The sequence below is a fragment of the Hesperophylax consimilis genome, chromosome 9 (genome assembly GCF_061612785.1).
Source record: "Hesperophylax consimilis isolate HC1 chromosome 9, BYU_Hcon_1.0, whole genome shotgun sequence".
NCBI lineage: Eukaryota > Metazoa > Arthropoda > Insecta > Trichoptera > Limnephilidae > Hesperophylax > Hesperophylax consimilis.
Window position 1 is genome coordinate 20,490,458 of NC_142844.1, and position 12,048 is coordinate 20,502,505.

Here is a 12,048-nt window from a genome sequence, read left to right on the forward strand (position 1 = left end):
TCACACAATGCTGACACTAGCGACTAGCGACTAGCGACTAGCATGCGCACTGCGAACCCGCACACCTCTCGACTCATCTGCTGTGCCGTGCCCGGAGCTGGCTGTGCCGTGTTTCGTGAGCCCGCGTACTGTATACTAAATACCAACCAAAGTTCGCTAACGTAAATAGACTGTGATTTTTCAATTTAATAACTCCAACATATTAAATAACCGATCACAATTTTAACAGATATCCAGTTCACACGTGTGTTTTAAATCTTGTTCTGTTAAATTGTCGGGAAAACGATCAGATTTTAACGAGAAAGGCGTGTTTCAGTATCTGAAAGAATCCCGAGGGATTGGGATAGTTCTGGAATAATCGCCTTTCTTTGTGGAATAAAAACGCTTTGACATAAAATGCCCCAAGTGTTGTTCTCCAGTTTTAACTCATAAAAGTTTAGTATAATATGTGCACTTGAAGATCTTCGTCTGCGTGAGACATAAATTTTATTACAACAAAGAATCAAGTGAAAAGTGAAATGTCATTGTTTTTTAAATTTAGAAGCGTAAGTTTTTTATTCTTCTTTCACTTTTAATTCATCATTTCCATATTTAATGTAACCTTAGTTCATAATATAAGAAAAACACTTTGCACAATAGTCGTGATTTTCTTCACATAACAATTTCATATAATATATTCCACAAACTTTTCTTCATTTTCTTTTAATCACATCAAAACATCATTAGTATTTAACACATTTGCATGTTCGTTGCATGGTATCATACAGTATTTAAGATAAATAATATACAAAAATACGCACAATATAAAAATTTCCACGAAATCCAGCGAGGTGTTGAAGTATTGATCAACGATTGAATAATTACTTGCGTACACCTGTATTTTATTTCTAATTTAGAAGGTTCTTGGTCACTGTTAAGAAAAATGCGTTTCCCCGATAAATCAAATCGTGTAAAAACAAAAAAATATGCGTAGCATTGACCTCAGGTAGGTATGAAGCCTCCATAACAATTGGGTTATTTGGTAGGAACAATCCTGGGTCCCAGGTCCCGGATCTAACAATCAAATACATTCAAAAAGGAATCCCAGATTTCATTTAAGAAAGTATTTTTTTCTAAACGAACACTTTCTTGTAGGTTTATTATTATTCAATAAGATTTATCACAAACTGAACGATTTAAACTTTTCATTTTGAATTATGTCTGTAATAATTACTACCTAAGTGTTTTTCTTTTCGATTGCAATTTAGAGAATTTGTAATTCACAGAAGCAATTTGTACGGAAGGTTGTTAAAATTAGACAAATTTATAACTTTGGATTGGTAATAATTAATTTTATTTGGTGCTTTGTTCCCACGTTGTTTTATTCTATTACAGTCGTGCGATTTCATTTCCAAATGTCGTAACGAAACTAATTAATTTCTCTGAGAAAAATACTTCAAGCTGTAAGCCAAGGGGAACGTTTTGGGCAATAGAAACCTTTAATCATTTTTTTATATTTTATACAAAAATTAAAAACAATGACTTGATCGTGCCTGAGAACTGAAAACCGAGGCTTAATTTACTGATAATACGATAACAAGGCGTAAAAATCTTTGAATATTGTACCTTGGAGGCATCAGATAATATTATATAAATATTATAAAATAATAAAGTCTCTATCCGCGTCTGTCTGTTTGTGCGCTTAGTTCTTTTAAACAACTCAATGGATTTTGATAGGGTTTTCACTATCTTTTAGAGAATTTCTTCCAGAGGGTTTATAAATATAAAATATATTTATAGAAAGTAGAGAAAATTTGAGCAACACCGGGTACGCGTCAGCTAGTTCTATACTATAAAAAGTGCTTAAAGTTCAAACTGCTAGTGGAACTATGACATTCTAAGGCTGAAGGAAATGTGGAGACGAAGAAGACAGGAAAGCGAAAGGTCGAAAATTACCCTTGTCTTCCGATCTGGTCGCTCAACACGACTAAAGCCATTTCAAACAACGCTTTGATTCTAAATGATGGTCATCGCTAGTGCGATACTAAGAGTATCTACCACTCTGTATGCATATTATAATCTGAAAATACAGAATTAATTTATAAACATCTTCTTTTCCGTCTATCCAATATTGTCGCCAATTAAATATAATAGCAGAAGTATGAATGTACATTTAAAAACTTAATAATAATATTTGACAAGTCAAAAATATTTCACCAACAAGTATAATATGTTTCGACGCCATCTAGTGGAAAATTTAGAATTTATCGGCCTTCGAGGTCGAGAGATAAGGATCTCGACTAGCAAGCCGGAGGCCGCAGGTTCCAGAGAAGTTCCAGAGTGGAAGATAATGTCAGTATCGTCCTGATGTGAGAGACCACCATTCAGAATTGAAACGTCGTTAAAATGGCTTAGGCCGTGTTTTTTGACCAGATCTGAATAGCCAGGTACTTCTCCACCTTCCTCTTCCTCGTATCCTTCCCCTCCCCAGTACCTTCAGTCTCACAAAATACCCCACATGGGGATGCCATTGTTTCATTGGCGGTCGGAGGCAGTTGAGAATACGAAAAATTGAAAATACGTTTTCCAATTATATGTAATTGTATTTTAGTTAGTTTAGTATAAAAGTATGTTATATATTTTCACCGCGTTTCTGTGACAGATACTCTCAGTAACGCCCTGTTAAGAGATCACCATAAAAATAACATCTGTCCATTACTCTTATTTCGTTCATTCGGCTAGCAGCCAAAAATAATAATATTAATTTTCGAGGAGAATCTCATAAGCATTCAGACTGAAATCCAATTATTATTCCATTATAATATTATGTTACACAAATTGCTGTAATTTTCAATTTCCAAAAACACGGTATCTGCTGTATCTAGAGTCTAGTGGCTTGAATGTATATAAATCATAACGTGTTATATACATTCAGTGTTGTACGTACCTGCTAGTAATTACCTGCCTACTGCGTTTGAAAGGTTTCTCTGCTATTTCAATAACACAAGTGCTGAACAAACTATATTTCGTTTAAAATAAAACATTTGCCGACCTTTGCGACAATGCGCAACCTCTTGAGTTTATATATTACGAGTTAGAAAACTAGCGGGCTTATAAAATATAGGTTAACAAATAATTACATGCAATGATTATTAATATTATGTATAAAACCTTGTCTTATAAACATTAGTTTATCATTAAAAAATAATAATATTTGACAGAGACAAAAATATTTCACTAATAAATGAAGATATTTTATTTCTCGACGCCATCTAGTGAGAAATTTAGCACTAACAAAGCCTTTCCTACAAAAATAAAGTTGGTTGTTTACAGGTTGAAAAAATATAATAAGCAGTAATTGTTGATTGAGGTACTAGTACATATTGAATCATTTGGCGGGTTGGAAATAAGCCGACATAGCTCAGTGCTTTCAGAGCACCTGACCGGACATCAGAAGGCACGGGTTCAATTCCCGTTGGCGGCATTTATTTTTCCTCGGGAGATATTTTCAATTTGTATTGATATTCTTTATGCTATGCATAAAACCTTGTCTTATGAACATCAGTTTATCATTAAAAAATATAGGTGTTTAATGATATGTATAGAACATTTCACATACCGTATATATATATCATTTTTACCACAATGGATTCATTTATTTTTTAATGACTAGTTCATTAATTATTATTAACCTCCCAAAGAGATCAAACGATCTTAAACGACTAGATCAAAACTGCGTATGTTTGAATATAGCTTCATAATTCCAGTGTCGAATATACTCTCAGAATCGTACTGGTGTGTGAGAAAGAGGGGTAAGGATCTAGAATATGAATCCTGGGGTTATGAGGCGTGCGCAAGTAAATTTTATTTAATTGATATGTGTTGTTTCACAGTTAATTAATTGATGATAATGCATAGTAAATTTACGTAAGATATTCCCAGTATTGAAATGTTGCTTGAAATGACTTTAACCATGTTTGGTGACGAGATCTGAATACACTTCTCCCACCTTGCTCTCCTCCAATGGATACATTTGAATCTTTTTCTTCCTTCTTTCTTTCCAAAATTTCATCAGCTTCACAATAACAGCTGAAAAAATAGGAAAGCCATAGACTCACTGGCACCGGGCATTTGGGATTCTTGCGCGGCATCACAAAAGAATCTGTATTCAGTGACCATGTATGCGTAAACCGGTACAATCTAACCTTTACCTTCTCTACCGTTCTTTCTCAATTCCTTCAGCCTTACAACTTTGTATAAATATGAAAATGACATAGTTCCCTGGCATATTTCCAAACAGTAGTAAGATATCACATGAAATCAAAATATTTTCGTTAATTGATTTAACAATTCGAGGTCTTTCAATTGGTAAACCCACGCGACGTGCTGTTAATTGTTCTTATTACCATTACCCCGTAAAAACGAGTCACGCGTTGCGTTTGGAAAATTAGAATTTTAGTTGCTCGCCCAAGCAGAAAGCGTAAAGCCCCTTTCATAGGCCATTTCAAATACCATTTGCCTAAATATCATACTGCGTGATTCCAACATTAAAACTCTACTGAAATAAAGACCTATAAAAAGGTACATATCCTCTGTGCCTACGCATAGAGAGATGATTACGCCGTAATGATCTGTGATATCTCTAAATAGTACAAAATAAAGTCGCTATCCGCGTCTGTCTGTTTGTGCGCTTAGTTCTTCTAAACTTCGCACTGGATTTTTATGAGGTTTTCACTATCATTTAGAAAATTTCTTCTGGAAGGTTTAGATATATAATTCGTACATAGAAAACAAGAAAGTTGAGAAAAATCGATTTTTTATAAAAAATATATTTTCAGGCACTATATTGCTAAAGTTGTCTAAACCTTATGAGATACATCAACATGATGTACTACGGAATTGTATATGTTAAAAAGGCCTACAGAAAAGTTTATGATGGTATGTGTCTATCTCCAAAGGATAACCCCTTAGGTAAGCTTTTGTTCTATTCTTTTCTGTTGACACTTTTCAGACATATTTTCTATAACCAGATTTGATTTGATTAAATAGAGCAGAAATATGTTTTTTCAATTGAATTTTAAGTTTATTGTTAATGACAATAAAAAATAATACCATTTATACTGCTAATGTCAAATATAATTTAAGAAAATGAATTGATTCATGAAAATATGGATGATTTATATCGATGCCTTACTGAAGCCCTTGTATTGCTAATTGGGATTCACATTACAACTGTAAAATGGAACTGTGGCTTTTATATTTTATTTTTTACAATGATATTTATGTCGAATTACAATTATTATTACTACGCGTGGCAGCTGTTTCGCCTTCTCAAGGCATTATCAAACTATGTTGTGGTATAATATTATGCCATAATGTCAAGCGCTAAACAAGTTTTTAAACTATTTTTTAATGATAAACTAATGGTTAAAAGACAAGTTTTTTAAGCATAGCACAAAGGATAACAAATATTCATACAAATTGAAAATATCTCCCGAGTAAAAATAAAATGCCACCGACGGGCATTGAATCCGCACCTTCTGATGTCCGGTCAGGTGCACTGGACCACTGAGTTACGTCTGCTTATTACCAACCCGCCAAATAATTCAATATGTACCAGTACTTCAATCAACAATTACTGCTTATTATATTTTTTTCACCTGTAAACAACCAACTTTATTTTTGTAGGAAAGACTTTGTTGGTGCTAAATTTCTCACTAGATGGCGTCGAGAAATAAAATATCTTCATTTATTAGTGAAATATTTTTGTCTCTGTCAAATATTATTATTTTTTAATGATAAACTAATGTTTATAAGACAAGGTTTTATACATAATATTAATAATCATTGCATGTAATTATTTGTTAACCTATATTTTATAAGCCCGCTAGTTTTCTAACTCGTAATATATAAACTCAAGAGGTTGCGCATTGTCGCAAAGGTCGGCAAATGTTTTATTTTAAACGAAATATAGTTTGTTCAGCACTTGTGTTATTGAAATAGCAGAGAAACCTTTCAAACGCAGTAGGCAGGTAATTACTAGCAGGTACGTACAACACTGAATGTATATAACACGTTATGATTTATATACATTCAAGCCACTAGACTCTAGATACAGCAGATACCGTGTTTTTGGAAATTGAAAATTACAGCAATTTGTGTAACATAATATTATAATGGAATAATAATTGGATTTCAGTCTGAATGCTTATGAGATTCTCCTCGAAAATTAATATTATTATTTTTGGCTGCTAGCCGAATGAACGAAATAAGAGTAATGGACAGATGTTATTTTTATGGTGATCTCTTAACAGGGCGTTACTGAGAGTATCTGTCACAGAAACGCGGTGAAAATATATAACATACTTTTATACTAAACTAACTAAAATACAATTACATATAATTGGAAAACGTATTTTCAATTTTTCGTATTCTCAACTGCCTCCGACCGCCAATGAAACAATGGCATCCCCATGTGGGGTATTTTGTGAGACTGAAGGTACTGGGGAGGGGAAGGATACGAGGAAGAGGAAGGTGGAGAAGTACCTGGCTATTCAGATCTGGTCAAAAAACACGGCCTAAGCCATTTTAACGACGTTTCAATTCTGAATGGTGGTCTCTCACATCAGGACGATACTGACATTATCTTCCACTCTGGAACTTCTCTGGAACCTGCGGCCTCCGGCTTGCTAGTCGAGATCCTTATCTCTCGACCTCGAAGGCCGATAATGGAAATTCGTCCGTTTCTGTTGTCAATATTCTAATTTAATTTAAAGTTATTAATAAAAAAAGTAATTGCCATCTGTATTTTTAATTAATTACGCATTAACAAAATATGAATTTAAACACAGAACATTGATAATCTCTTAATACCTACTGGAATTATCGTAACTTTTTTATTGGTTTTCGAAAACCCGTTAATCCCATAATCTTCATAATAATGCTTAATACTTCAAATTCCATAGTTTTTTTATCGTTTGTATCACTGTATTAAAAAAAAAAAAAATTGGTGGATTTGACAGCCGATAACAAAAAAACATGGCATCTTTAATTCTTCTTCTGGAAGCCTGTTGTTTAGGCTACGTATAGTAAACGTTTAAAAAGAAGAAGAAGAAGTAGATTTGAAATGGAGTTATGTAAATACGATTGTTAGAGTGAACGTCATAAAAAGATTATAATAAATTCTCGACCGATTAGTAGCATTTAAAGAACTATATATGTTTTAAATAATTTTCGGAAAATAGTTTGTGATTTTTTTCTATCAATGGGATTTTCATATGATTTTTTTTTTGTTCGCCAAATGTGTAGAGATTATCTTAAAAAATAACTTTTTTATTTTGGTGCAAAAAACTAAATTTGTTCAAGGGAAATATGTTTTAATTCATTCATTCAGTAGAAATTCGGAATGCGGGGTTTTAACAATGTTAATAAAACAACATTGTAAATTTTAATTGAAGTCTTAACTAAAGTTGGGTAACCGGATAAATCAAAACAGAACATCATCAGCTGTAGTCAGACTGATGGAACCTAAGCGCAACCCAAATACTAAGTTTGGTGATCGCGCTTTTTGAGCATCTGGGCCGAAGGCTTGGAATAAACTTCCCCCAGAACTAAGATCCATAACAAGTCCAACAGAATTCAGGTCTAAAGTAAAAACTTACCGTTTTAAGCTGTCATACCCTTAAATTAAACATACCATTCCTGAGAGAAAGTCCAATTATATACAATTATTTCCTAAATCCTGTATCCAAATTTCGCGAATAAACAATTAGTTAATGAATTAAGTGTTAATCTTAAGTGACATATGTAGTTAGTTATAACATAGATCATTGTAGAAATGTATTATATATTTGAGGTGATTTTGCACAAAAGCGGCGCTATACAAAGCATCCAAATATTATTATTATTATAAAAGGATAGGTTATGTTAGTTTAGGGTAGGTTAGATTAGATTAAGTTAATTTTTTTCCTCCACTTTCTTCAGAGTTATGTTTTGTAATGGAACCGCAAAGTTATAATGCATAATGTGAGAATCTAAATTATGAGACAACGAGATTCCTTTAGGTAGTTGAGGCCCCGTAGTAAGCGTTCAAAGATACGAATGTTAGAGGGAGCGCGCTAATATTAAAAAAAACGATAATAATTAAGCGAAAATGGTGAAAATATTTAATAAAACACGACTCGTTTAAAATAGAGCAAAAATCTCTCGACAAATGCTTTAGGTGCATTTAAAGATACGCTGTAACATATTAAATAATAGAACAAAACGTTTTTTAAATAATTTTCTGAGCTTACTTTGCGATGTTTTTCTATCGAGGGAATTTCATATAATTAACATTTTGGCATAAAACATGTAAACATATTATCTTTAAAAATATCATTTTTTATTTAGAACTTAAAACTTAAAGAGTTAATGATAAACTTGATATAAATCGGTAGAAATTTGGTATGCGGGGGCTTGGTTTTGCTTGACCGACGGAGTGAAGTGAAAAGACAGCTGGTGGCTGGTTCACACATTACGACTATTATTGTTTTGAAAGTGAATGCGACGTTCAAACGGATGTTGAACTTAAAATAAACAAAACTAAAAGAACAATGAAAATCGTCTGCTTATCTATTCTAAATTCTACAGAGAAACACGGTAGAATAAACAAAGTGCAAGGGAAACAACATGAATTTTAATTAGCACCAAAAATACACTAGCGCAAGCCCGTGAAATTTACTTGTTAATCTGACCATTGATCACAATTCCAATTTTAAATGACAGTAAAAATAATTTTATTGTCATTAACTTATTATATTGTAGGTAAGTACTTTATCGCTTGTTTGAATTCTTCACACAATCAGTTCCAGTTTTGAAAATAACGCTTAAATTCAAAGCAAATTCGAGTTCATTGAACCAGAGTTATAATCGCAAACAACCAACCAAAACTAGTATTTTTGATGGTACGATAATATTCCTGTATGATTTTTATAGCAGTAACCGTAAAAGGCGAAACCTAAAAAGAGGTTTTTTTTTCTAAAATTCATGAAAATTTTGTGAAAAAATTTGTTATCCTCTATAAAGTCGTGCCGTTGAGAGCTCCGTCGTAGCCACTTTTTCTATGACTCATTCATTATTTATGAAAAAGATGAAGAGATTACAGCTGATCCATGATCAACCTGTCTTTTTATCTGAAGCAGAAAAATGTATCAAACGCTGAGCTCTGGCGTTGTAAAATTTGCACTTTTTTTCTGGAGTTTGTAAATCAGCACAACTCTTTCAAAAAATGAAAAATGCTCTCGGTTTCGTCCTGGTGAGAGATCACCATTCAGAATTGAAACGTTGCTTGAAATGACTTCAGATCTGAATAGACGGGTACTTCCCCACCATCTATCCCATCTCCTTCCCCTCCCCACAATCTTCAATCTCACAACGTACCCTAATTGGGGATCCATAGACTCACTGGCTCCAAACGGTTGAAAGCAGTTGGGACTCATGTGCAATACTCTATATTGTAAAAATAAATGTTAAATGTGTAAAATAAAAATACTTGTGTTATACACCAAATACCATACCCAATGAGATAGAAATCAAATTAGGATTTTTTCATTTCTGAAAAATGATAATTCTTATTTGTTAAGCTTCTAGGATGTGATACAAAATTTTGTGAAAAATATTGCAGAAAGTATTCTAAATTTAAAAAAAAAACAGTTTCTACATATTTTAAGCTGTGAAATCTATTTTTTTGTATTTTCTCACCCCAATAGGTGTTTAATGAAATAATCTTAAGACGAGACCCCGTAAACAACGTAAGTGAAGCAGCCGTGTACAAAAATTAACGGCGTGCGGCCCTAGCGTACTGGACAGACTTACGGTTGAATTTGGCTCATCAAATCTCTAAAATAAAGTGGGAATCCTAACGACATAAGTAATGCAGTTGTGTAAAAACAACATTCGGCGCACAGCCCGGCTTAATGGACGGACCTACGGTCGTCTTTGCCCTAGCAGGCCGAGAAAATCGATCTTACCGTGGGGTTTATTTGAATTATTTCTGACGAAGGTATTATTAAATCTCAAATGTTTCTAGAAGGATCCCTCGAGATGTTACTAATTCATCGTCTAGAAAAATAAAATCTGGTGCTTACAGCTAATTTTATAGTAGAAAAACGTTTTATAAGATTTTCAAACCGTTTTACATGAAATATTTTAATGGTAAGGCTTTGTTTTTATTAATCTCAAATATAAATATCTTACATCCTTAGGGATCCCTCTAGAGCAGATGTTCCCAAAGTGGTCTATATGGACCCCCAGGGGTCGATATCGGCTTGCTGGAGGTCTATGTCAGCGAGAAAAAAATTTGGGGGTCCACAAGATTCAAATGGGGGTACATACGAGCGGACCCCCATTTACCTCGAGTCAACATTTAGGAGTTCTGTAAATGACACAATGGACCTAACACAAATATAATAGACTGAGAAATTACTTATTTGATATTTGCATTTTTATATTTCGTAAAGTTGTTAATTGAGGTATATAAATAGAGTCTACATTCGTTTTCTCGTCAGAATTAATACATTCAATCAAAACATTGCACATTGGAAGCCGCGAATTTTCCTAGTTCCCCAACTTGTTTTTGAAAAACGTCTAGGATAATAATGACGTTCAACGTTTAAATGTACTTTACTATCTGAATGGAATGTTGAAGTAACGGAAAACATGTGACAAGAAGAAATGACCGGAATAAGCACTGACAAAGGACTTAAGGGGCAGTTCCTGTAGGGCCAGCTACAGAAAGAAATTCCCGTTGCTTATCCTGCTTCATTTTCATTTGGTGTAATACCTCACAAGGGTGTCCCTGTCTGCACAATTTAAATACAGAGCAACTATACCACCACCCGGTTGTTGGGCAGGCAAGGGAAGGGAATCTTTCTACTAAAAAAATAAATGATTATCACATGGGACGTCAATAGTTTTAGGAAAATTCAATATTTGGCAGGCAGGGGGTCTACGGAAAAAAAATATTTGAAAGTGGTCTACGGGGCAAAAAAGTTTGGAAACCTCTGCTCTAGAGACATTTTAGATTTTAGTAATACGTTCATCAAAAATAATTAAAATGTGAGCGTTGAGCAAGCCCCCATTATTAGGGTTTTATGTCGCCTTAATCACAAATTCTATTGTAATCGCTTCGTGATAATGTTTTTAATATGTCGGTAAAATCGTAAATAAAAGAATAAAAAGTGTTCTCCAAATTTAATGATAATCGTAAAATGACCGTTTTCGCCCACACTATTCAAAATAACATCACACTTATTTTCTTCTCGATTAACATTTTAATTAAATATTTAGGAAAACCTTCTCTCATGACTATTGGAATAGAGTTAGCATGTTTATTATATTATGGGTGAGAAGTAAATAAATCTTCCTACATATTTCATAACTGGTCAATCTATTTTGAAAATATTAATTGAGTTAGTTTATTATTATGGTGCGTATAAACGCACGATAAAGAAGTAAATAATTAAATGATCATATTATTTTCTGACTTGCCAATCTATGTTTAACATATTATTTGAGTTAGTACATTATGGTGCGTTTATAGAAGTAAATAAATAAATGATCATATTATTTCCTGACTTGCAAATCTATTTTTAACATACTATTTGAGTGGATTATGGTGAGATTATGGAAGTAAATAAATTCATTTTAATTTTATCTGATTTCATGCCCAGGTGGACTTATACATAAATTGATAAGAACAAAATATAATGAGCTATCGGAAATTATACAAAAAGTTTTTAAAGCATGTAGTGATGTAAAACTGATAAAATAAATACGAAAAAACATTATTAAAACATAAAATAAAATGTAAACTAATACAATAATGTAAAAAAAACCACACTACATAATCCTACCCATCTTTTAACTCGCCGATCTATCTTGAAAATGGTAATTGAGTTAGTATATTGATTATGGGTTTATAGAACAAAACACCTTCATATGGACTCACCTTTTTTAACGCGACAATCTGTAACAACAATTAAACCGATTTTGAATATTTATTTAAGACTACCAGAAGTTCCCGGCGTT

At 33.0% G+C, this 12,048-nt stretch overlaps 1 protein-coding gene across 1 annotated transcript in view; it reads left to right on the forward strand.

The window, feature by feature from the left end:
* Positions 1–69: 69 nt before the first annotated feature.
* LOC149421043 (protein phosphatase 1 regulatory subunit 14B) overlaps positions 70–12,048 on the forward strand; it is a 67,049-nt gene continuing 55,070 nt past the window's right edge. Inside the window, exon 1 of the mRNA XM_089635757.1 lies at positions 70–545. Within this exon, the coding sequence (XP_089491883.1) occupies positions 519–545 (27 nt within the window). The 5' untranslated portion in view covers positions 70–518. The remainder of the gene's footprint in view (positions 546–12,048) is intronic.